General features: G+C 37.4%; 1 protein-coding gene across 1 annotated transcript in view; it reads left to right on the forward strand.

Annotated features, from left to right (window-relative positions):
- COG6 (component of oligomeric golgi complex 6) overlaps positions 1–26,710 on the forward strand; it is an 83,912-nt gene extending 57,202 nt beyond the window's left edge. The window contains exons 14-19 of the mRNA XM_030309483.2: positions 4,377–4,508; positions 4,833–5,000; positions 8,086–8,193; positions 9,421–9,474; positions 12,521–12,600; positions 25,158–26,710. Of these exons, the coding sequence (XP_030165343.1) occupies positions 4,377–4,508; positions 4,833–5,000; positions 8,086–8,193; positions 9,421–9,474; positions 12,521–12,600; positions 25,158–25,305 (690 nt within the window). The 3' untranslated portion in view covers positions 25,306–26,710. The remainder of the gene's footprint in view (positions 1–4,376; positions 4,509–4,832; positions 5,001–8,085; positions 8,194–9,420; positions 9,475–12,520; positions 12,601–25,157) is intronic.
- The last annotated feature ends 689 nt before the right edge of the window (positions 26,711–27,399 follow it).

The following is a 27,399-nucleotide window of genomic DNA, read 5'->3' on the forward strand; positions in this document are numbered from 1 at the left end:
CAGTCAGAGTGGCTAAAATGAACAAATCAGGAGACTATAGATGCTGGAGAGGATGTGGAGAAACAGGAACCCTCTTGCACTGTTGGTGGGAATGCAAACTGGCACAGCTGCTCTGGAAGCAATGTGGGGGTTCTCCCCAAAATTAAAGATAGATCTACCCTATGACCCAGCAGTAGCACTGCTAGGAATTTACCCAAGGGATACAGGAGTGCTGATGCATAGGGACACATGTACTCCAATGTTTATAGCAGCACTTTCAATAATAGCCACATTATGGAAAGAGCCTAAATGTCCATCAACTGATGAATGGATAAAGAAATTGTGGTTTATATGCACAATGGAATACTACTTGGCAATGAGAAAGAATGAAATATGGCCTTTTGTAGCAACGTGGATGGAACTGGAGAGTGTTACGCTAAGTGAAATAAATCAAACAAAGAAAGACAGATAACATGTTTTCACTCTTATGTGGATCCTGAGAAACTTAACGGAAGACCCTGGGGGAGGGGAAGGAGGAAAAAAAAAAAAAAGAGAGGGAGGGAGCCAAACCATAAGAGACTCTTAAAAACTGAAAACAGGGGCGCCTGGGTGGCTCAGTCAGTTGAGCATCTGTCATGATCTCACGGTTCGTGAGTTCGAGCCCTGTGTCGGGCTCTGTGCTGACAGCTCAGAGACTGGAGCCTGCTTCGGATTCTGTGTCTCCCTCTCTCTCTGCCCCTCCCCTGATCGCGCTTTCTCTCCATCTCTCTCAAAGATAAACATTAAAGAAAATTTTTTTTTAAAAGAAAAATATGGGGAATCCTTCAGACTAAAATACAGAGACACTGGACAGTAACTCGAATTCACATGAAGAAATAACACCACTAAAGGTTCTGATATAGGCAAAGAAAGTATTAATGTATTTTCCATTTGTAATTCCCTTTTTTCCCCTGATTCAAAAGACAATGGCATGAAGCAATAATTATAATTCTGTGTTAATGAGTCCACAACATAGAAAGATACAATTTGTAACTATAGTAGTGTAAAGGAAGAGGAGACCTGGTCTACATAAGAGTAAAGCTTTTGTGTGCTATTGAAAGTAAGTTGGCATTAACCTGAAGTATACTGTTATAAATTAAGATGTTTAATTATAATTCCCAGGACACCACTAAGAAACTAACAAACACCACACACACACTCACACACACATATATGTAAATAAACAGTAAGGGAATTAAAGGAGCATACTAGAAAATATTAACACAAAGGAAGGCAGTAACAGAGGGACAGAGGAACAAAAACAGTTAAGACATAAGAATAACAAAACAGCAGACACAAATTCTACTTTATCATCAATTAAATGTGAAAGGATTAAACATGCCGTCCAAAAAGCAGAGACTGGCAGATGGACCTTTAAAAAAAAAAAAGATCCAACTACCCATATGCTATCTTCAAGAAACAAAAGGTTTAGGGGCACCTGGGTGGCTCAGTCAGTTGAGCATCTGACTCTTGATTTCAGCTCAGGTCATGATCTCATGGTCTGTGAATTCAAGCCCCACACTGGGCTCTGCTCTGACAGTGCGGAACCTGTTTGGGATTCTCTCCCCCGCCCCTCCCCCCTGCCCCTCCTCTACTCATGCTGCAGGCGCTTGCTCTCTCTCTCAGAATACATGCATAAACATTAAAAAAACAAAAACAGAAAGGTTTAAATACACAAAGAGGTTGAAAGTGAAAGGATGGGAAATGACAGACTTTGCAAGCAAAAACCAAGAGCTAGAGTAGTTATGCTAATTTCAGATAAAATAAACTTTAAAGACAAACACCACTAGAAACAAACACATTTTATAATCTATATTATCAAGAAGACCTGACAATTATAAATGTGTGCATCTAACAATAGAACCCCAAAATACATGAAACCAAGATTGACAAAATTAAATAAAAAGTATCTCTCATGGAAAATATTTATTTCAAGTTTCATACCTCCTTCAGTTTTGCTTCCTTTTTTCTGTTAAATTCAAACTGAATTAAGAAAAACTCCAGAATATGAAGCCATCTTTATAAAAGTATTTTCTATTCATTCACCCAATTTAAAAAGATATCCAGAATGTTTTTAAACTGATGGTAACGAAGGCTAATTAATGTTATTTCTAAATAAAGGAATTTTTATACTTTATTTATACCCTCCCCCCCTGACGCGGGGCTTCAACTCACAAACCGCAAGATCATGACCTGAGCCGAAGTCGGACACTCGACCGACTGAGCCACACAGGCACCCCAGGATTCCCCATATTTCTTGTGGAACAGGTTTACTGGTGAAGAATCTTTGTTTTCCTTCATTCTTAAGAGTAGTTTTACTGAGTACAGAATTCTGTCTTGACGGTCTTTCTTGCAGCCCTTGAATATGCTATCCAGTGCCTTCCGGCCTCCATGTTTTCTGATGAGAAATCAGCTGTTAATCTTATGAGAATCCGTTGTCAGAATCACTTCTCTTACTGCTTCCAGATTCTCTCTTTGTCTTTTGACAGTTTGTGTGATGTGTCTTAGTGTGAAACTGTGTAAGTTTATTCCTTGTGGAGTTTGTGAGCTTCTTAGATGCTTAGATTAATGTTTTGTTTTAATCACATTTGTGAAATCTTTGTCATTAGCTCTTCAAATATTTTTTCTGCCCTCCTCTCTCCTTCTAAGAGAACCACATTGTACTTAATGTTGATGGTGTTCCATAGGTCTCTGAGGCTTTGTGAATTTTCTTTCATTTGTTTTTCTTTCTGTCCCTCAAACTGGATAATTTTAATTGACCTATCTTCAAGTTCACTGATTACTTATTCTGCCTACTCAGATGTGCTATCGAATCCCTAGAGTGAATTTTTCATTTTAGTTACTTTCAACTACAAAATTTCTATTCAGTTATTTCTTTTTATCATTTTTATTTCTTTGTAAATATTCTCTATTTGATGAGACATTGTTCTCATACTTCCCTTTAGTTCATTAACCTGGTTCCCTTTCTTAAAATCGCCAATTTTGAGGTGCTGAGTGGCTCAGTTGGTTGGGCATCTGACTCTTGATCTCAGCTTGGGTCATGATCTCACGGTTTGTAGGTTTGAGCCCCACAAGCTTGGGATTCTGTCTCTCCTTCTCTCTGCCCCTTACCTGCTGTGCTCTCTGTCTCTCTCTCTCTCTCTCAAAATAAATAAATAAACTTTAAAATAAAATACAATAGTCAATTCAGATTTTTTTGTGTAGTAACTCCAGTGTCCAGGCTTCCTCAGGGGAAGTTCCCATTGACTATTTTTTCTGTGCATGGACCATGTATTTTTGTTTCTTTGCATGTCTTATAATTTTTTGGTTTTGTTGTTTTATGAAAGAGGGAAGATTTTCAGAGGTCCATACTTTGATATTCCTGCTGCTGTCACTTATGTATTAACTTTTCTATATAAAACATTCTTCATATAAATCCAGATATTTAAAAATTCTTACACTTTTCTGTCTGACACAAGGTTATAGTGTCTTACATAGACTTCTGAGTATCATATTTTTTAGATAAGATCTGACTATATTATTATAAGTACTCAACAAAAATTCACCAGCACATCTTCTTGGATATCATGATGCCAGCAAGTAGAGAGAATGAACTGGGCATACCTTCCAGTTTATAGTACCCAATAGTTTATATGCAACAATCCCACTAATCCTTAAAGAATCCCTCTGAAATTCTGAGAAGTTAAAGAACTTACCCAGGACCACACAACTAGTGATTGGTAATCTAAAGTGTGAAACTAATCTTTAACTTCAGTGCTAAAGATTTCAGTGGCAGTGTTACACCGTGTAGAATAGTGGGCACTGTGTTTCTGTGAAGTGTGTAGCCCATAGACTGATCTGGATATCACCTGTGGTGCTTATTGAAAGATGGATTCCTAGTCCCCAAACCTATGCATATTGAGCCACATTTCTGAGATTTGGGCCTGAGGGTGGATGATGATTCTCAACTGTATTATCGTTGGGGGAGTGTTGGTTTCTAGATTGCCTTTTTCTAATGACTTGGGCTAAAAAAAAAAAAAAAAAAACAAAACCCAAAACAGTAGGCCATTTCAAATCTGCATAAAAATATAATTCTACATCAAAGACTACTGAGTTTTCTTGTAACTTTCGAATTTTAGAAGTATAAATTCTTTACTTCTTATTGTGAGAAGAATATATTAATTCTGTGATAATACAACAAAAACCTTTGGTGTCACTTTATGCTTATTAGTATCAGCTATGGATCAATTCTAGATTTTGTAATGCTCGCCAAATCTTTACATCTTTTACATGTATTGTTTTACTGTGAATTGTATTTATTTATACATTAAAATTTAGTGGAAAATGTAAGCAGTGGATGAAGCCACCCTTTATTTTAGGTTGAACTCCCACCACCTGATCTTGGACCAAGTTCTGCATTAAATCAGACACTCGCATTGTTGCGTGAAGTTTTGGCATCTCACGATTCTTCAGTTGTACCGTTAGATGCCCGTCAAGCTGACTTTGTGCAAGTATGTTGTAAATCATTTTTAATGATTATTTATTGCTCCTCTGTTATACGCTCTGTTGAAATTCTGGCATTTTATAACCCGTGCATTGTAACAGTCCCTCTCATTGATTTTTTCTTTCACGTATTAGATCAGCTCTCTTTAATTTAAAAAGTACTTTATTCAGTGATGCCCATTGTAAAAAACATTATGATTACTATACCATTTAATCTTATAAGTTGCTCCCCTTCCAATTAGTTTGTCATTCTTTCTGAAGTACTGTTAACCCAGGCCTGTATCACTGATTGGGGAATAAAAAATAGATTTTATTTTATTTTTCACTTACAGGTTTTATCGTGTGTCTTAGATCCTCTCCTCCAGATGTGTACCGTATCTGCCAGCAATTTAGGCACAGCTGACATGGCCACTTTCATGGTCAATTCACTCTATATGATGAAGACAACACTAGCTCTGTTTGAGTTCACTGACAGACGACTAGAAATGCTACAGTTTCAGGTAAACTTTGTCATAAGATGCCCGCTCACTGTGACGGAGCCTTTTTTCATCTGATCTCAGTTACTGGCTTTAGTCCAATTTCGGTGACCTAATTTCAATAAATTCTTGGGTATAGTCTGATGGAAATACACACACACACACACACACACACACTCACACTCACACAACGCACACACATACTTGGTGTTTCAGTTTTGTTTTGGGAAGCCAGAATATGTAATGAGTGTGATATTTTATTCAAACCATAGTATGTGATGATAGAATGAAGCTTTTCTTATTGATTGGAACAGCAATTCTGTATGCAGATTTCAGTTGCTGAACTGTGAATAATATGCTATATTTTCCAAGCTTGCTAGCTAGTGCAGAAGGTGTTACAGAGGACAGATATATTTTTATCTATGTGTAAACCAGTGTTAGGCAAAACATTACAATTTGTTATACCAATGACTCTAGTCCTATAAACCAAATAGTATCATTTAAGAGTTTGTAAAGTGGCTAAGCCGTTTATAAAATTTACCAGATACTTGGCTTCTAATTTTGAAATAGTGACTTTTGGTGTATATAATGTTTTGAAGAAAAAATGCTGACTGTTCTGTGTTATTACAAGTATATAAGTAATATGGCAGTGGCTATAGTAAAAATTTATTTGTGAACTTTGGGGGTTTTCTAAAGCATGAGTTTTGATAAGTCTAAACTTGTGATATTTTCTAATTTCTAATTCCTTCTTTTAAAAGAAATATAATGAGGTATGATTAATTTTCCTTTCTTAAATAACTGTTTTTTGTGGAATTAATACAATTCTTTTTTTAAAGAGCACCTGGGTGGCTCAGTCAGTTGAACATTTGACTCTTGATTTTGGCTCAGGTCATGATCCCAGGGTCGTGGGATCGAGCCCCGTGTCGGGCTCCATGCTGAGCATGGAGTCTGCTTAAGATTCTCTCTCTTTCTCTCTCCCCGCCCCCCACCGTCTCTCTCTCTCTCTCCCTCTCCCTTTGCCCTTCTCACTCTCAAAAAATTTTTAGAAATCTCTTTTTAAAAAAATTCATTGGTTTTTACTGTATTTATCACTGATTCAACCCCTAAACCCTGCCATTTGTCTAAATCTTAAGCTGTTCAGGTATATCAGGTGTTCATCAGTCTCTATTTTATCACCAGTCACCTGTGTTCCTTAAATATTCCCTGGTCATGTTTTGCTTTCCAAGGGGCCAAGCCCCAGTGTGTAAGTGCTTATGAAGCCTGCACTTAACTTCATGCTTGGTTATAGGCTGTTGGCCAGTGCTAGCTGCATGGGCCAGCCCGGAGCTCTGAGAGAGGATTGTACAATGATGTGGGTACTGGAAGGCATGGTTTATTTAGGCCCTCCAAAGAAATTTTATCTTGTTGCATAAACAATTTTTGGTTTTTCATACCTTTTCTATCAATGGTCTATTAATTTTCTTCTACTCTGACTTACCTTCTTCCAGTGTTTCAAGTAAGGAGTCCAGGCTAGTCTGATTCTCTTTTCTTTGTGGTAACTTAACTCTGTCCATCTGGAAGCTCGTAAGGATTTTCCTTTGAGTTCAGATAGTTAGTTCCTCGGGGTATTTTTTGGTATGTCTCCTTCCCCATTTGGATTTTGCAGAGCCATTTCAGTCTGAAGATTCAACCCTTTTTTTTGCTCAATATAGTTTTCTATTACCTAATTAATTATCACTTTTCTTTGTATATTCTGAATTTTCTATTTTCTATATTTTATAATTATATAATTATAAAAATTTTATATTTTATATTCTGAAGTTTCTGCCTTTATTGGTTTTATCTCCAGAATCTCTCTTTTAATATCTTTTCATATCTCTTTATTTAATCTTTCTTTGATGTTGCTATGTTACTTTTCTTCCATTCTTCTTCAGATGCTAATTTGATTCTTAGCTCTTTCATTAAATGTTTATATTTGCACGTCTTGGTGTTTTTCTTTCTTTCTTTTTTTTTTTTTTTTTTTTGATTTCCAGTAAGTCTAGTGTCTAAGGCCTCTAATTGTACTTTCTTGGACATTTACTTAAGAGAAAAAAATAAAGTACTCTACGTCTTTTAATAGGGTTGCCTCCGGAAAAGTTACTCCTTCTAATCATTCAGATGGGCTTTCTCTTAGAACATACTCCCCTTTTTTAAGTTAGTTGGAAGTTTTTTAGGGGGAGGGCCTCAGCAGCAAACTGGAGTTACTCGGACAACAGAAGCATTCAGATGGTAACAGCACAATGGGTAGCGTTACTGTGCCCCGGCAAACAGACTGGCAAAGCTGAGGGAACTTGCTGGTCAGGAGAAGAAGGAAGATCTCCAAACTCTCAGGCCTGTACTGGTAAAAGTAAGGAGGCGGAAGACTTCTTCCCACTAAGGGATACTTCAGCCCATCAGGGTAGTCAACTTCTGTGGATTCTGCCCCCATTAGCATTAGATGGCTTCCCCGAGGATAACACAAAGCAGGTGAGCACATAACAACTCACATCTGCTAGTCAAGTCTTCGTGGACAGTTCCTAAACCTGAAATCTTTGGCCAACCTTCTGCTGGGTTCTCAACTCCCCCCTGGTAGAAACCTGCTTTCTCCCCGGGAGAAACCTGTTGCCTCCAGGCGTCTCCATACGGCACATTTGATTGGTTGAGTCAGTCCAGTAAGTTGGGAAGGTAGGGGTATGTGGAGGTCAGGAACATCAGGCCTTCATCTTCCCAGAAGTCTTCCTAAGTATTTTATATTGTTGTTATCTTTTAATGTTTCCTGTTTGTTTGTTTGTTTGTTTGTGTTTTGTTTGTTGCCATCTTTTAAAAGAGCTAACAAGAGACTCAATTTGTTTGACTAGTGGCTAGTACTGAAATCCTTTCAGTTCTCATTTTTAAAATGAGACTTTCTCTCCCTTTTGTAGGAGGACTTCCTCTTTGGGGGAAGGAAAAGATTTTGTCACAGAAGTGGCCCATGTGCCTCATGGTCTGGAACTCATGGCCGCTGCAAGGAGCAAGTCCGTGATGAAGAGCTGACTCCAGAGTGGTCTACTTGTACTCTCCGCAGTCTTATTCCTCTTTTAAAATATTTTCTTTCTGCTGGGTTTTCTTTTAGATTGAAGCACATTTGGACACACTTATCAATGAGCAAGCTTCTTATGTTTTAACTAGAGCCGGCTTGAGTTATATCTATAACACTGTGCAGCAACATAAACCTGAGCAGGTAAGCACATGGAAATACACATTTAGAGTGTGGGGTCTAGAGCTAGCCTCTAACTGAACCTTGGCTCTGCCGCTTACTAGCTATTCTCACTGGGAAAGTGACTTATCTCTCTGTATCTGTTTCCTCAGCTGTGGAATTGGGGTAATGATAATATCTGTATCGTAGGTTGTTCCGAAGATTAAGTGAGGTAACATATGTACAGTTCTTAGATGACTACCCGAGACTGTAGTAGAGTGCCCCTAAATATTAACTATACTTTTTACTATGGATAATTTTGGTTAAAAGTAATGAAAATATACAAAAATCAGTATTACAAATTGTATAAAGGATATTCATACTGGTAAATTTTTCAGAGTCCTGTATCACTATGGGTTAATTGAATGCATAGATTGGTGTGTAAATGCAGTCATCCCCTTTTTAACTTAGCAAATCTTGGTCTGTTACTTTGGAAAGGTAAATACTTCTGAGACCAACATGAGATCTTGTTAAGTTATAGAACTCCAGTGGAAATAGAGAAGGGAGTGGGGGAACCTGAGAAATTCACGTAAGCATCTTTCTTTAGAAAGCTAAGAACTCATTTTTTTAAAGATTTTGTTTTATCTTATTAAGTAGGCTGCATGCCCACCACGGGGCTCAAACCCATGACCCTGAGATCAGGAGTCACACACTGTACCAACATGCGCCAGCCAGGCGCACCCCGCAAAGAACTCGTTTAAGTGGCATTAACATGAAACATATTTTATAGCCCAGGAGCTCTTAAATGAAGCTTTCAAAAATCACCGGCTCCAAATTTGTTATTTTGATAAAGCAGCAAGCAGATTTCTACCAGAGAAGAATCAATTCTGCTGCCGTTTTATACTATCTCAGATTGTCAGGGTGAGATTTCAAGCCTCCATATCTTGCTGCCATTTCCTAAATGCTTCCTCACCTGTTTGCTTGCTTATAAGTCAATCTGAAATATCCTGGTGTTCCTGTTGTTAAACTTCTGCTTGTCACTCCCTCTGACAAATATGATTACGTGCCTTCGTGCTAGTTACACAAAAATGAACAAGCCATAGTCCCTGCTCTCACTGAGGTTAAAGAGATGACGCTTGAGTTCTTTGGAAATGAGCCGAATTTCCAGTTTTGGGGAATCTATTAATAGACTGTATTTCATAAGTGAACGGAAACTGTAGCACCTTTTTTACATCTTGTTTTTGCTGTTTCTGTTTTTTTTTTTTTTTCTAGGGCTCTTTAGCTAATTTGCCCAACCTAGATTCCGTGGCACTGAAGGCTGCAATGGTAAGTGAATAAGAATAAAATCAAGCATTTCAGCATAGGTTTCCTTATGGAACACTATTAATTTTTTCCTGTGTGATAGTTTTGTCCTCGGTGGTAATTTTGTCTCTTGATATATACTTTATCCAGAGGGGGTTTAAGGATAATGATTGCACATACGTTTCCTTTAACTAAGGTCCAAACACGACATCCATTTGTGCTAATATTCCACTATACCCTCATAACCTCATCATCCCTGTTCAGGTTTTCTTCATTTTCAGAGTTTTACTCCTAATGTCATAGAGAAATGGGAATGACAGACACGAAGAAGTTGGGCTGTATATCATTCAAGACTTCCTGCTATTAGTCTTTATAGTTCTTGATTTCTCTCTGAGATCACTGAAATCAGAGTCCAGTCTTAAAATAACATATTACTCTGGAGCGTGAGACTCCTCGAACCTCCACTTTATTACCTTCTTTTCAAGTGAAGAGCTTGCTTGCACATCCCTCTCTGCCCGCGTGCCGCTTCCCGGAGTGTGTTTCCATGTCTTAAGTATAGACTTTGCGTGTATGTATGTCCACCAATCACGTGACACATCGCTCTTGTAGGATGATGTTCTTTGGAAGCTATATAATAACAACGCTAGCGGTAGTAATAACAGTGATGAATAACGCCAGCCAGTAACATTTGTTGCGCGTGCCAAGTGTTTTTCGTGTATTAACTCTAAACCTCCGAACACCCCATTCAACCTAGTACTTACACTCTCAACTACTAAATAAGAAACATCACATCATGACAAAAGACTAGAGAAAGAGAAGTAACAGTCATAACTTCTATTCATCAAACATCACAGCAAAAACTTTCAAAACAGATTTCATTCTAAAAAGTTTAAGTAAAGATAAATGGAAATGAATACATTTTAGATTATTTCAAAAAGGTGAGTTTCTGGGTGCCTGAGTGGTCAGTCGGTTAAGCATCTGACTCTTGATCTCGGCTCAGGTCGTGGTCTCACGGTTTGTGGGATTGAGCCCCAGCGTCAGGCTCTGCACTGGCAGCACGGACCCTGCTTGGGATTCCCTCTCCCCCTCTCTCCCTCTCTGCTACCCCTCCACTTGCACACATGCGCGTGTGCACTCTCTCTCTCAAAATAAATAAACTTAAAAAAAGATAAGCTTCTTAGAAAGTTATATATACACTCACCATACTACCTAGTGGTCTTACTCCAAGGTATTTGCCCCCCCAAAATGAGGACATAACTCTACACACAGATCAGTCATCTTCGTACTCACTAAATGTGTTTCCTCCCTGTCTTTCTCTCCCCACCGACACATTTCCAGTCCATGATATAAACCCACAAAATACATTTAAACCCCGTTGCAAGTTCTTTTGTGCATGGTCTTAAACTTGAATAACAATTGAGTTGAAGATTTTATGTCTCTCTAACGAAACAGAATCTTGTTTTGTGTGTGGTAACTGCCTGCTGCCTTGACTGGAATGCTTCAGGGCACTTCAGTTCGGCATACCCCAGGCTCGAACTCTGTCACATCTTCCTGCCCCCCACCCCCAGGTCCTCCTCCAAGTGTTCTTAACTCAGAAAGCAGTAAGAGCTTCTGTCCATTATTATTTCAACATTGTCCTCTGTTTTCTAGGCATTATGCTAAGAATTGGGATGAAAATAGACATGATCTAGTAAGGGGTATAGCTGTTACACAACTAAATAAGTGTGAAAAGAATACAGTTATGAATTGTAATAATGCTGTGAATTAAATGGCACAGATCCAGATCTGAGAGTCATGCCCTTCCGTCCTGTCACTAAGCAGATGCTGCTGATTTTACTGTCCGGTTCTCTCAAGTATCTCCTCTTCTGTCTGCCATGTTATTGTCCTTGTGTCTAAGGTGCCGCGGTAGCTGCCTATTTAGTGTCCTTGCATCTACCTTCCATTTCCTTCTTCCTGCGGCCAGACTTAGTTTCTTAAAACTTAAATCAGATTATTCCCCTCCTTCAATGGCTTCCTCATGCCTTTCCAATAAGAATTAAAATCCTGTAAGAAAGCATGTGAGACCTATACGAACTGATTTCTGTTCGCCATTCTCTTTCTCACTTCAAGTCTTCGTGCTGTCCCATCCATGCAACCCCCGAACCCTCACTGCACACACTTACTTAATCTCTTTTCATCTCTAAGATCTCACTTCAGATTTCCTTTCCTCAGATTCTTTAGCCAAACACAGAAGCTAGGTCCATCCTCCTGATTTCCACTTTTATACTACTTTGGTTTTTTCCTTCATAGCATCCAACACAGTTTGTAATTATATATTTATTGACCTTATTACTTACTTACCATCTTTCTCAGTAGGCCGTAGCTCTCTGAAGCTAGGGACTGTCTTCTTTTGCTCACCACTATATATACTTTACCTAATATACTACCTTCCTAATAGTAGGTACTCGATAAATATCAGTTGAAGGAATAAGTAAACGAATAATTAACATCCAGTGGATTTAAGGAAGTAAGGTAGACTTGAAATCTGATCACTTTACTTCTTGTTAGTATTTTTTATTCAAAAGTTCGTTGAGGGAGATTAAGATGAACCACTTGGATTTAGAATTTTCAAAGCAGCTATGCTGATATTAACTACTTTAAGAAGTCGACACTTGTGGAGCGCCTGGGTGGCTCAGTCAGTTGAACGTCTGACTTTGGCTCAGGTCAGGATCTCATGGTTTGTGAGTTTGAGCCCCGCATTGGGCTCGCTGCTGTTAGCATGGAGCCAACTTCATATCCTCTGTCCTCCTCTCTCTCTCTGCACCTCCCCCACTCGCTCACTTGCTCTCTCTCTCTCTCTCTCTCTCTCTCTCTGTGTCTCAAAAATAAATATTTTTAAAAAATGAAGTTTATACTTTTAGGGAATTTTAGTTAGAATGTTGAAGAAATAACTCATTTGATCACAAAGAAGTCTTTATTTGTACTATGGTATATTTCCTAAGATTTAACCCTTAAGTGAGTTGGTTATATTTGAGATGTCCGTTAGCAGATGTACGCACTTTATGTTTTGCTCTTTCTCTGTTTCATTTAGGTTCAGTTTGATCGTTACCTGTCAGCCCCAGACAGCCTGTTAATGCCACAGCTGAACTTTCTCCTAAGTGCCACAGTGAAGTAAGTGTGTTTCTGTCTCAACTAGTTGGTTAAGATTCACATATTTTTCAAAACAGCAAGTACATTTCTTAGAAAAAAATTTCTTTTCAAGAATAGGAGATTGACGTTCTCCTAGATTGAAGAATATAGATTGAAGATTTATGGTTACACGCCTTTTTTCACGCCTCGGCCACCCTAAGAGATCTGACCCGACCCTGCTCATACTTACTGCTTACATGTAGGTGGCTCCAAAATCTCTACTTAGTGAATGATTCTTAAAATTGATGTGACTATAATGGAAGTATATAGCTATAATACCAAACTAATAAACATGTCAGAATGACATTGAAAATGTCGTGGAAGCTCAGTAGTATATTAATTGTGCTGTGCAGATGAGCTGCTGTACAGACTGTTTGGATCTGTTAGGTATATTTTGTAATTTTTCAGTATCACCTATTTACCAGGAATGTGTTCAAGACAAAGAACTATACAGTAATATCTCAGAATATTACGGTTAGAAGAAACAGAGGGATCATATTGTCTGACCTTCCTGATTATAAGGAAAATATTGACAAATTTAAGTTGCGTGGAAGTAGGAAATTAGACCATTTTAGACATTTTTTTTTTTCCTTTCCATTCGCCCTGCTGTGTATTAAATGCTTTCTGTGTAACAAGCACTAAGGATTAAGATTTGAAGGACATTTGCACTGTCTTCAGGGAGATCATAGTCTGTTGGGTCAGTTAGACGTGTGAACAAATATTTATTTTATTTTAATATTTTTTAAATGTTTATTTATTATTTTTGAGAGAGAGAGAGAGAAGAGAGAGAATGAGCAGGGGAGGGGCAGAGAGAGACGGGGACACAGACTCCGAAGCAGGCTCCAGGCTCTGTGCTGTCAGCACAGAGCCTGATGGCAGGGCACGAGCTCACGAACTGTGAGATCATGACCTGAGCTGGTCCAGCCCTTAACTGACTGAGCTACCCAGGTGCCCCACAAATACTTATATGAAAAAGTGCGGTAAGGAAAGAACTATTGAACTTGAAGAAAATACTCCAGTTACCAGAAGGGGAGCTGTGGGGCAGAGACGGACACTTGTTTCCTGTTGTCCTGGAGGGCACGTCCACAGCAGTGAATAGAGCAAGGAGGTGGCTTCTGAGTCAACACGCAGGAAAATTTGAATTAGACCGGCCAACTAGAATTGACTGGCAAGGGGATGGATCAGTTTTTCTCAGACATAAAGTTGGGAAATTTGATCATTTTAGGTGTAGTTAATGATTTTAATTTTTTTTTTTTTACTTTTATATTTTATCATCCTAAAAGATCTCATACTGTCTACTTACCTGGAATTCTAAAGACCTGAGAGATTATAAAAGAAAATCCATTATGCCGCGTCTCAGATTGTTTGTGTGTGTTTCTTAAATTATTTTTCTTAACCGAATACCTGTAGTTCTTTAGATTTAACCACATTTCAATCTTAGTATTTGAATGTTGCGCCGTTTGGGACGTCACTAAATATAAAACATACCGTGATTCTTTTCATAATATGCTGAATGACGGGAAGTTTTAATGTGTTTTATAAAGCATGGCAGGTAGAGCAGATACCATAAAGGAGAAATTGGAACAGATTTGACTACATAACACTTTATTTTTTTTTTATTTTTTTTTTTTTAATGTTTATTTATTTTTGAGACAGAGAGAGAGCATGAACGGGGGAGGGTCAGAGAGAGAGGGAGACACAGAATCGGAAACAGGCTCCAGGCTCTGAGCAGGCAGCACAGAGCCCGACGCGGGGCTCGAACTCACAGACCGCGAGATCGTGACCTGGCTGAAGTCGGACGCTTAACCGACTGCGCCACCCAGGCGCCCCGACTACATAACACTTTAAATTTTTTGTCTTGTTTCTGTTTTTACAGAAAACAACAATATAAACCAAGTTAAAATAAAAACCGTAATGTGGAGCAATATTTTCAATTTATGTAACAAAGTATCCTTAATAGCAAACAAAATACCACAAATCAGGACAAAACAGTAGAAAAATAGGCACTGTGTGTTTGGACAGTTCACAGAAGAAATGCAAATGGCAAATAAATAGAACATAATAATTATCAAAAAATGCAAATTAAAACAGCAGTGAGAATATCTGTCCATCAGATTCCTGACAATAAGGCGTTTGTTATATGCTAATTGAAAGGGTCTGGGAAAATGGGTATTTTCATATGCTGTTGGCGAGAGTATAAATTAGTACAATCTTTTTAGAGGGCAATTTGACAACTTCCATCAAAACTTTAAAAGTTTTGTCCCTAGACTCAGGGATACCTCCTAACAGACTCCCCCCCACCCATTCCTAAGCTTTAATAAGAGTTAAAAGTAAAGTTACAGAGGGGCGTCTGGGTGGCTCAGTTGGTTAAGTGTCCAGCTTCAGGTCAGGTCATGATCTCACTGTTCGTGAGTTCAAGCCCTGTGTTGGGCTTGGTGCTGACAGCTCAGAGCCTGGAGGCTACTTCAGATTCCGCGTCTCCCTCCCTCTCTGCCCCTCGCCCTCTTTCTCTCTCTCTGTCTCTCTCTCTGTCTGTCTGTCTCTCTCGAATAAATTTAGCCAGGAAACAAAGTTGTATAGAAAGTGGAGAAAAGAGAACGAAAATAATTTTAAGGAATTCTTCCTTCTTTTCTTCCTTGGGATGAATTAGAGATGTTCTTTTTTCAGTGTCAAACTCCAATATTCACCTTTCAGTGATACAAATATTAGACATTGGAATACAGAAGCTACAGTTAAACATATATATATATATATATATATATATATGTATATATATGTGTATATATATATATATATATATATGTATATATATGTGTGTATATATATATATATATACATATGTAAAATATTCTCAGTGTCTTTTCTTGATGATTCAGAATTATTTCTGAATGTTATTATATCAGATGTGATTTGAGAACTCTTATTCAGGAATCTTCCTTGATTTGACATACTAAAAAAATAATGTAATAATGTAAAAAATAATGCCTTTATAGGAAATATTTCCTCTTTACTTAAAGAGGTATACAGAATAATTTTTTTCTTCTTTACCTCCTTTTAAGCCACCTGTATTAACTATCAGGAATACCTGTTCTCAATAAAAATAAAGTAAGTTTTGGGGGAAAATAGTTCCACCAGGAAAAGAACAGCTGCTGGAAACCTGTAAGCTGAAGAATAACTGGAGCTTGCACAATGCTTTAGAGACTCGAGAAAGCCCAAGCCTTCAAAGAAAGGTTAATCTAGTCCTACATAAAGCCTACCTTATACTCAAAAAAGCTTAAAAACAAAGTATAAAGTATCATGCTGATTTTTAACTAAACCAACTGCCTTCCTGAACAAAGCTTAGCACTCCTAAGGATGACAATAAATACAGACAGTCAACCGTGTAGCATGTGTAATGCAATATTACTTAGAAGAAGTAGTAGGAAAATATGAACCAAAACTAGGAAAAAATCTGTCAATAGAAACAGACAAATGACAGTTTATAAAACTAGCAGTTAAGTTCCTCATAAGCAGCTAGTTACAGTGTGTTCAAGGACTTAAAGGAAAACATTATTATACTGAGAGAAGAAATAGGGAATGTTAGAGCTGAGAATTCTAGACCTGAAAAGTGTAACATCTAAAGTAAAAAATTGACTGACTGGGTTTAACTCTCAGTTGGACACCCCAGAGAGAAAGATCAGTCAACTTGAAAAGAGTACAGTAGAAACCATCCAAACTGAAGCACTGATAGAAAACATTAAAAGGCTAGAAAAAGATGAAGAGAGCCTTAGTGAATTGTGGCATAATATTAAGCAAACTAAAGTAGGTATAATAACTGGAGTGTCATAATGAGAATGAGTCAGAAAAAATCTGAAGAAATGAAACAAGTTTTTCCAAATGTGATGGAAAACATGAACCCACAAACCAAGAAGCTAAATAACTCAGCAGAGAAAACCATACCAGAGTATACGTACCATCATCTTATCATTGAAAACCAGGGATAAAGAGAAAAATCTTGAAAGCAGCCAGAGGGAAAAAGACATATTGTGTATAGGATTCGAATGATGGTTAAGTATACTACTGACTTCTTATTAGAAACAGTGCAAACGAGAAGGCAATAGAATATCATCTTTAAATGTCTACTTTGTGTGTTCATCACATGTATCTTTCAAACTCAACGCACAAAAAATACATTTTGTGATAAACAAAAGTAGAGAGGACTTATTACTAGTATACTGCACTGTAGGAAATGATAAAGGAAGTCTGTCAGGCTCAAGGAAAAGAATACCAGAAGAAAACTCAGATCAACACAGGAATAATGAGTACAGAAAATGCTAAATATAAAAGGTAGTGGACCGTTTAAAACAAAAATACTAACAGTGAATTGTGGAATTTTTAACACGTAGAAATGAAATTTATAAGAAATGCACAAAAGATGGAGTGGGAAGGAAGTAGAAATACATATTTATGATGTTACAAGGTTATTATATAATATAATAATATTTTTTGAAGGTAGATTGTGAACCTTGCAGCCAGCTCTCAAATGAACAAAATTATCTAACATTCCAATAGTCAAGATAAAATAGAATGCTAAAAAAGCAATTATATCAAAACAAGGCAGAAAAAGAAGGGAAAAGAATAGAAGGGGAAAATCTAAAAAAAAAAATAATAGCAGGATGATAGACTTAAATTCAGCCTTATAAATAATTATATTAAATGTAAAAGAACTGTATACTTCAGTTAAAAGGCAGATTAGATTCTTAGATGAAAAAGCATGGCCCACTGTCTGCTGTCTATAAGAAATACACTTTAACAGTAAGGATACAGATAGTTTAAAAGTAAAATCGTAACAAAGCTAAAGTAGTTGTATTAGTATCAGAAAAATTAGACTGCAAGACAGATACCAAAGATAAGGAGGTATGTTTTACAATAATAATAGAATCAATTCGTGAAGAAGATATAATTGTCAATATGTGCATCTAATAGCAGAGCTTCAAAAAATAAGCAGTATAAGTTCATAGAATTGAGGAAGAATAGATAACTGACAATTGTAGGTAGGTATTTTAACACCCCTCTCAGTAATTGTTAGAAAAAGTAACCAAAAATCTGACATGGTGTAAAAGAACTGAACAATGCCAGCAATCAAACCTAATACATATAGAATACCACACACATTTATAGAAGGTAACATTCTTTTCAAGTGCATATAAAACATTCACCAAGCTAATGTAAGAATGAGCAAAAAAGAAATGGGTATAATCCACTAGTGAATATTTTTATCTATGAACATGGTATGCCTGTTTATTCAGATATTTTAGAATTTTCAATAAAGTTTTATAATTTCCTCATATAGTCTTCTGTCTATATTATCGGGTTTCTTCCTAGGAAATAATTCTGTGACTATTATGATAAGATTTTTTATTTTCTATTACCTGTTCTAATTAGATATTGCTGGTGTATATCAAATGTACTAAATTTCATATGATCATTTTGAATCTGGCCAAGTAACTAAACTATTTTAGTTCTATTAACTTATCAGTTGTTTAGTTTTTGGTGAAGACAGCTAAGGATAATGAGTTTTATTAAGTTTTTTTCAGTATTTATGAGTAAAATCATTGTATCGGTTAAGAACTCCAAGGTAAATAGTAGATGTAATAGTGAGTGTGCATATTTTACTTTGAATTTTAATGAAAATGTTTCAGATGTTTCATCATGAAGTGTGAGTTTTGCTGTGGATTTTCAGCGTTCCAACAGTCACATGGTATTCTTTTCCAACTGGTTATGTGATACAGTTAATCTAATAAATTCAGTATAACTTCAGTCATAATTCTCAAAGAACCACTTTATTAAATGTTTATCTAGAAAAAAAGTATGTGAGAGGAGACTCTAGTTACTTTTGAACATCTTCACAGTTCACCACTCTGGTCCAAGGTAGTGTCACTTGTGCCTATATTATCACGTTAGCTTCTGAACTATTCTGTTTTCACCCTTGCCCCACCCCAACTCCTACAGTGTAATCAATCTGAACACTTCAACCAGATTGATTCTTTAACTTCACTTAATCCTCCCATGAATTAGGATTTCCTCTTTCTAGTGGAGACATCGCTTAGAAAGTTTAAATAATTGAACCAAGGGCAAACAGAAGCAAGCAGAGCCAAGATTTGAATCCACTATTTCTGATTCCAATGCCTATTCTTTTTAACACTAGCCTGTACTGTATTTTTATTAGTCCTTTCTATGTTGAGATTATATTATTATTTTTTAAGTGTATTTATTTTTGACAGAGACAGAGTGGGAGCATGAGCTGGGGAGGGGCAGGGAGAGAGAGGGAGACACAGAATCCGAAGCAGGCTCTAGGCTCCAAGCTGTCAGCACAGAGCCCGATGTGGGGCTCGAACCCACGAACTGTGAGATCGTGACCCGGGCTGAAGTCAGACGCTTAACCGACTGAGCCACACAGGGGCCCTGAGATTATATTATTATTTTTAAAGGAAGCTAAAAAATATTTGCATATGTGATAGGTTAACACTTATATGAGATATGTGGGTTTGGTCTTATGTAAAATGTACTTTAATTTTACAGTCAGTGACAGAAAGCTGACCTGGGATAAAAATCAACTTGATCCATTGTGACATCATTGGTTTTGGTATTATGATAAAAGAAAAATCAAAATTCTTTCATCTATGATTCCTAAATACATTGTCATCTTTTCTTTTTCGTTTTCCAAGACTTAAGCTGTTAATACCTTCTCTCCTGTGATGCATTTGATTGCACTCTTAACTGTGGTTCTGTAATAAAGCTCAATTTTAGTGATCACAGAGCCTGACTGTTGAAATAGCTATTTTTAGAAATGCTGGGTTTATGGTAATGAGGAAAGTTGTGTCATGTTGTTATGGCAACCAAAAATCCTAAAGTACTGATTAATGACAAGCTCACTGATTCTGGAAGTATGCAGTTCATTTCTTATCACGGCTAAAGGCTTTAAATAATTATTTTAAATGTTTTGTGAATCTGTTTTAAAATGGGTGGCATCTCCATTTAATTATGTATTAGTCTTTATTAGTACTTCTGACATTTATAATAAATTGTTTGGCATTGTAACTTTTATAACTGGACACATTGAATTTCTTAATGCATGGTATTCTGATGCCTAAGAAAAATACTGCTTTTCCCTCCAGTTTTATAATATCCTCATCTCCTTCCATTTTTTTTTCCAGTAGTTAACTGCATGGTTATTATCTTTGATGTATACACTGGTATAGCAAACTACTTTCTAAATGTAAGAAAGATTTTTCAAAACTTGGAAATAGGGCAGATCAGGTCTGGGAGAGCAACGTGTCCTTTCAGGGTCACACTGAAGCATTGTTACCAGGCCCTTCGAGAATTATTTAATTATTTAGGGGCATGTATCATAGTTTGATGCTCGGCTTACTGTTGATGATTAAAGGCCCCATGCTACTTCATGTCCTATGTATTTTTTTGCTCTGGGGGACATGAACCCATGTTTTATTCTAACCTTCCTTTTCAAATGCCTATAAATGACCAGTTCCTCAGAATGTTCTGTGAACCAGCTTTACCATCTTAGTAGTTCCTCATTAAGGAGTTATTAAGTCATTGGCACTCTTTCATTTTTTATCTGTGTGAGTCATGTTTTTAATTATTTGAAAGTTATAATTGCACTGTGAGGATTATTAAACTGTCCAAAGGCCAATAGGGCACCACCTGATAAATGACCACCTATGAGATTTTCACGGTGGTAAAGAGACCAAGGCAGTTAACGGTCTAACTTTATAGATGGTCATAGCCTGCATCCAAATATTTCTTTTTTCCCCTTTCAACTGGCCCTTTTGCATATGTGAAAAGCAGGACTCGTCTTCAGATTTTTAACCTGTAGAAATAATCCTAAAGGTACTCTCCATTCATCACCTATGGTCTTGGCTGTGACTGATCAGAATTCAGTGTGGCGGGCGATCTGAGGTGAATGCCCGTGCTCGCGCCAGTGCTCAACATACACTACTGAAAACACATACTGCTTTTCTTCCTTCTTGTACGTGAGGTGATCAACAGATGAGCACGTTCCGAGTTTTCAGAAGCGTATGACTGAGATGATTTCTCAGTGATTTTGTATTTAGTTAGAGAATACCTGAAACTTCCATTTTAAACATTATTTGTCCCTATAATGATTCATCATTATTTGAGACTCTGTATTTTATAAATGATATTAGTGAATAATTTGGACCAAGACACCAGGCAGGCAAACAGATAGATATATACACAGATATACATATATACTTTTTAAGATAAAAGATACATAATAATTGCATAGTAATTAGCACTATAAATAAAGAGGAGGGGATAATAAAATGGCAAGAAAGTAAACCCATGTTAGCACCTCAGATACCTCCCATTTTGTGTACAGATAACTGATATGCTTATTATACATCAGTATTTAAGAAACCCAATTCCCCAAAATAACGTGGGGGGAGGAATGTATGTATGTATGCATATGTACGTATGTGTATAAATTAGATAGGCACATAGAGTTTTTATTTTTTGTTATTTTTTATACATATTTATTGAGAGAGAGAGAGAATACACACGAGTGGGGAAGAGGCAAAGAGAGAGGAGAGAATCCAAAGCAGGCTCCACACTCAGTGCAGAGCCCGATGCGGGGCTCGATTTCACAAGCGTGAAATCATGACCTGACCTGAGCCAAAACGAAGAGCCAGACACTCAACCAGCTGAGCCACCCAGGCACCCGAGTTTTTATTTTTTCACCAGCAGATCATTAAAATGCTCTTAATCCTCGGGGCGCCTGGGTGGCGCAGTCGGTTAAGCGTCCGACTTCAGCCAGGTCACGATCTCGCGGTCCGTGAGTTCGAGCCCCGCGTCGGGCTCTGGGCTGATGGCTCGGAGCCTGGAGCCTGTTTCCGATTCTGTGTCTCCCTCTCTCACTGCCCCTCCCCTGTTCATGCTCTGTCTCTCTCTGTCCCAAAAATAAATAAACGTTGAAAAAAAAAAATTTAAAATGCTCTTAATCCTCAATGGAATAATTTAAAAACTGAAAGTATCTTGTAAGTATCAAGTTCAATATTTTGCCTTATAGTGGTGAAATTAGTCCTAGAAAGGCTAAATTTCTTGTTCAAAGCAACAGTAATAAGTGGCAGAGCTTCGACTAGATTCAAGGTCTTCTGACAATAATGTCCATCACTGTACTGTTTTCTCTCTACTGTGTATGATTCACTGGAAACAAAGCATTGAGTGTGAGTGTATGACTCTATACCCGGCTTTGGTAGTGATAGTGAACTCTTACATTTGTCCAGGAATGGGGAGTCGTTATCAGTCACAGTTCCCCGCTGGATTTGACTCAGATTCGCTCTGGAGAATCTCTCTTTCCATTGCATTTCTCTCCTATTGGCTAATAGTTCTTTCCCCTTCCCTTTATTCACCCCACTGCATGAAAGATTTCCTTTCTCCATGAGCTTTGGTATCTCTTATCTTGTTTAGCACAGCCGTATTCATTTTTTTAATCCCTTCCCTATCTTGGTAGCTTCCTAAACTGAGGAGCAGAATGAGAAACTGTATTATACTATCAAACACCAACATTGAAAATAAATGATAAACTCTGACTTGGTCTTATTGTCTTGATTTTATTTATTTGTGTCTTAGCAGTATTGCTTTATTCTGGTTTTCTCCATTGCAGATTTGTAATGATTTTTCTGCTGCATTGTGAGTTGTAGACATTTGTAAGCTAGTTTAGCTTATAAATAGAAGCATGCCCTGGGTTACAACTAAACTTCAATAAATTTAAATTTTTTCATCCTTTGGACTTGAGATTAAAATTTAAAATGTATTACTTTATGTTTTTCAACAACTCATTCTACATTTACTAGTTACTCTGGATTTTAAAAAATTATATTTAATATTCATTGTGCTGTATTCTGATTTTAAATTTCTTACGAGAGGGAATAGCCTTGTTTCTTTGTATTCTTTATGTGGTACAAATAACACACTATGTACAGACTGAGTATAGATTTTAGAGTATGAGGTATAAGTAATGGGGACTGAGTATAGATTTTAGAATATGAGGTGTAAGTAATGGATGCTTTATACACCCCCCAAAAATCTGTCTTGCTGCTTTGAGTGAAGAACAAAAAACACTATATCAGAAATCTATTTTTGACATGTTGCAAAATGGGCATCAAATGTGTATCATATTTAACAAATTTTTTAAATGCCAGTTGATAGGTACGTCTGGGTGGCTCAGTCAGTTAAGCGTCTGACTTCGCTCAGGTCATGATCTCACAGTTAGTGAGTTCAAGCCTTGCGTCAGGCCCTGTGCTGACAGCTCGGAGCCTGGAGCCTGCTTTGGATTCTGTGTCTCCCTCTCTCTCTGCCCCTCCCCAACTCGTGCTCTGTGTCTCTCTCTCAAAAATAAATGTTAAAAAAAATAAATAAATAAAATGCCAGGTTATAGTATTTTTAATCTATTTCATTTATGGAAAATAGTTTTGCATCATATCTATGCAATTGTTGTTAAGTTCAGTTAATTATAGGAATGATCACTAAGAGATCAAATATATCTGGAAGGCTCATCTGGTCAAGTAGATTTCCAAACCAGTTTTTACCATCCTCCCTTCCAATGAAAAGGTAGCATAGCCAGAAGCATTACTCCACTCTGCTCAGAGAATTTACTCAGCGTAACTTTCTTCTACCCACTCTTATTATGTAAGCTTTAGCAATTTTAGGGAAATGACAAGTTGTTTCACCCCACCAAGAGTCTGAGACCCCATCGGAACAGGGTGCTGATGATCCAGACCTCGGGATTAGAGTTGTGCTACGGAAGGTATTCTAAAGGGTTTTAAATGGCCGAGTGAGGGATTTTGACTTCTCTGGCACCAGAAGAAGCCATTGACGCTCCTTGAAGGAAGGCCCTGGGTGGGGGAGGGACAGGACAGAAGGTACGCTTGCGAAAGATTAATCTAGCAGTAGTGCTTACCATAGACTGAAGGTGGAAGAGACTCAAGAGGGGAAGACCAGATAGGAGTTTTTTCTGTACTCCGTACAAGAGTTCGTTAGGGTCTGAATGGAGGTGACGAAACGTGGCCGTGCCACTGACAGAAAGAAGAAACAACTAGAAAAGCAGGTTTGGGAGTAAAGCTTGAAAGACATCTTTAAATTGAGTTGTGAAAATCAGAAAAAAAGTCCTGTTTTTATCACTAGATACAGTGATACAGGAATAGAAGTAGCTGAGGCTGGTATGAAGTAAATGTCGTGAAAACGCAGAGAGAGCTGATGCAGATTTAATGAACCCAGTGCTGTTTTTTTCTGGCCAGATTTTTTAAAAAATTTGCTTCAGTTCATTTACAACCTTTTATTCTTTGAGGCACCTGGGTGGCTCAGTCAGTTAAGTGTCTAACTTTGGCTCAGGTCATGGACTTGCGGTTGGTGAGTTCAAGCCCCGTGTCGGGCTCTGTGCTGACAGCTCGGAGCCTGGAGCCTGCTTCGGATTCTGTGTCTCCTTCTCTCTCTGCCCTTCCCCTGCTTGCACTCTGTCTCTCTCTCTCTCTCAAAAATAGTAAACATTAAAAAAATAAAAAAATGCTTTCTAATCCACTTGGAGTTAGTATACATTTACTGAAAGAGATTTTTTAAAAATTTATTTGGACATTTAAAGATCTATACGTTCTTTTTATTAAAACAAATGTAAATAAAAGGGGTGCCTGGTTTGTTCAGTCAGTTAAGCATCCGACTTTGGCTCAGGCCATGATCTCATAGTCCGTGAGTTTGAGCCCCGCGTCGGGCCGTGGGCTGACAGCTCAGAGCCTGGAGCCTGCTTCCGATTCTGTGTCTCCCTCTCTCTCTGTTCCTCCCGTGCTCGCACTCTGTCTCTTGTTCTCTCTCTCAAAACAAATAAGGATTAAAACAAAATTTTTTAAAGGTTTTATTCTTTTATATGCTTATGTAGAGATGATCTTTGTGGAAAATGCTGTTACCTACTGTAGGCAAGTGTCACATTATTTTACCCGGCAATATAAGTGAAATCTAAAATGTGGTTACTAGTGTAGGAGCTAAACAGTATATTTATAACAGTATATATAACAGTATATATATATATATGTGTATATGTGTATATGTGTGTATATATATATATATATGTGAAAGGACAGTATATTGTAAGTTATTCTGAGGTTTGAAGTATTGGCAAGTATGAATAATTATAAGCCTCTTTCTTCAAGGTTAATGTGTTATCAGTCACGTTCGCAAAATCAGCACATTGATGATAGGTCACAGTTTCCATTTCTTGTTTAGTAATCATAAAGATACAGCTGTGAACATAGTCCCTGCCCGTCTGCAACAATGAATAAATAACGAATATAAAATAGTGTGTTTTATTCCCAAACCAAAGTAAGTAACTTGTGTGGTTGTACAATAATTTCTTTGTAGTATGTATGTGATAATTATGAAAGTGAAATGCATTGGTTCAAATATGAAGCTTCTTACTATCCTTAGTATTTTACTTTCCGGTGTGTGTTCACATATTGTTTGCTTATCACTAGAGAGCAGATCATAAAACAATCTACAGAATTAGTCTGCAGAGCCTATGGGGAAGTGTATGCCGCTGTGATGAATCCAGTCAACGAATACAAAGATCCGGAGAGCATTCTACACCGATCGCCACAGCAAGTGCAGACCCTTCTCTCCTGATCCTCTTATTTGAATGTGTCAGCGAAATATCGCCTCCCCTAAAACTCGGAAGGTGTTCTTGTTCTTCAGTTGGTGCTCTTTGCTCTGAAATTTGACGGTTATGATTCTCTTTGTATCATTTCATTGTAGGTCTCGATAATTTCTTTGGTCACAATAACAGGAAGTAATTTCTTGCTGACCTGGGTTGTGTTGCTCTGTATCTGCCCCTTACGTAGAGATGCTCTGTTCTCTGCAAGTCACCTCCCCGGTTCGGCAGTTTTCGGGAATATAAATGTATGGAAAAAAGAAGTATGAGAGGTTTGAGGGAGTTTTCTTTACGACATCAGTTCCAAATTAATCATACATAAGAAACTTGTTGAAACTGAAGAATTAGTTATGAAGATGTGACATAACGTCTCTTTACCTAAAGATTAATTTGGTTTCTTATTAGTTACTAATGTGAGTGGATATATTTAAACTGAGGAGCAGAAATATACACGTAGCAAAAAGTGGGAAAAGAGAGAGAAGTAATTTAAACAGGGTGGATTTCTCTCTGTGCGCGCCCTGGACTGAACTCACGGTGAAGTTCAGCACTTCGAAAGGACGTTAGGAATATAGGCATCCTATATGCCTATAAGTCTAGTGTTTAACGATAGATATTCTTACATAATATGAGCTCTAAACCCAGCCAACTACAAATTTTATCTCTTGTTCAAACCAAAGAAATGATGACCTGCTCTAACGCAGGCGGGAAAATTCTGAGTAGCAATTGTTCATTGACGGTATATCTGTCCCCCTGGTGACGGCTCACAGAGAATGATTGGGGCTCTGAATTTAGAACTTTACTTATGAGTAAGATTCAGAATCACCTTGTTTTTCAAAAAAATAAATCTCAGTACTTCGTTGATAAGATTTCAAAGACAATTCTTCTTACCAAAATATCTTAATTTCTGGCAAATCTATAAAAAGAGGTCAGTCCCTAAATTACAAGCAAGAAAACTGAGGCATAAGGAAAAAATGGACAAAGTTAAAATATTTTGCAAAGTAGTAAGATAAAACTAATGTTTATATGATATGCAATGTATAATGTGTTAGTATTTACAGAACGTGGCCTGTTCGCCTGTCTGAAATTTATAATTGTTTATATTAATATGATTATTTTGGAGGCAGAGCAGTTACTTACCTCTTTTGGTATGAATCTGAGCTTTCACAGTCTTTTTCCTTCAATGAGTATGTGTGATATAGAAAAGATAAAAAAATAAAGTATGATATAAATCAAGAGCTTAAATTTTACATAATTTATTTCCACTGTGAAGAAAAGATTGCTGCCTTGCCATCAGTGAATTCCTTTGTTTTCTGGGAAAAAGGTGTATTTTTCTTTTTACATGGTTTTCTCAACATATTAAAACTATTTCTAGAACAGTGATAATTGCGGTATTTTTATATATCTCATCATTGTGTTTTCAGAAAACGTACAAATAGAAAGGGAGGTACAGGGTAGGGCGAAGTTGAGATAAGCAGTGGAAGATGGGTGAGCAGAATGTACTATCAATATAACCTTGAGCACGAAGTTAAAACAAAAGACTGTACGTGCTAATCCATGAACATAACGCTTGTATTTGCCATAGACTTCATAGTTTGCAATTTAAACTGTTTTGATGTGGCTTAAGTATAACCTTAGTCAATACGTGTCAGCCTTTTCTTCAGAGAAAAGTATTTGCCTGGCAAAAACCTTCTCTTATTGAAGGTTTCTCTTCGGTTTCTTTCTCTGCACCTGAACTTGAACAAGTGAACGTTACCTGAGAAAAATCACATAAATGGACTGATTGACTTTTTAAATTCATGTTCACAGTCTTCAAATGGCACTCAGTATTGCCTTGTAGTTCTCCCTCCAGTCTCTTGGCTAAACTCATCTCTCTGCTTTTCAAGATGACTTTCCACCCCACTCTTAGGTAAAGACCTTCGTAGTTCATAGAGAAAATAGAAGCTGTTAGATTAAGCTCCCCTATTTTCCTACCTTCGAATCTGGCACTCGCCTTCTCTGTCTTTCCTCCTTCTGCCTTGGAGACACTGCCCCTCGTCCTGTCATAGGCTCTTCCCTTCCTTCGCACTCTG

Source organism: Lynx canadensis, chromosome A1, assembly GCF_007474595.2.
Source record: "Lynx canadensis isolate LIC74 chromosome A1, mLynCan4.pri.v2, whole genome shotgun sequence".
Taxonomy (NCBI): domain Eukaryota; kingdom Metazoa; phylum Chordata; class Mammalia; order Carnivora; family Felidae; genus Lynx; species Lynx canadensis.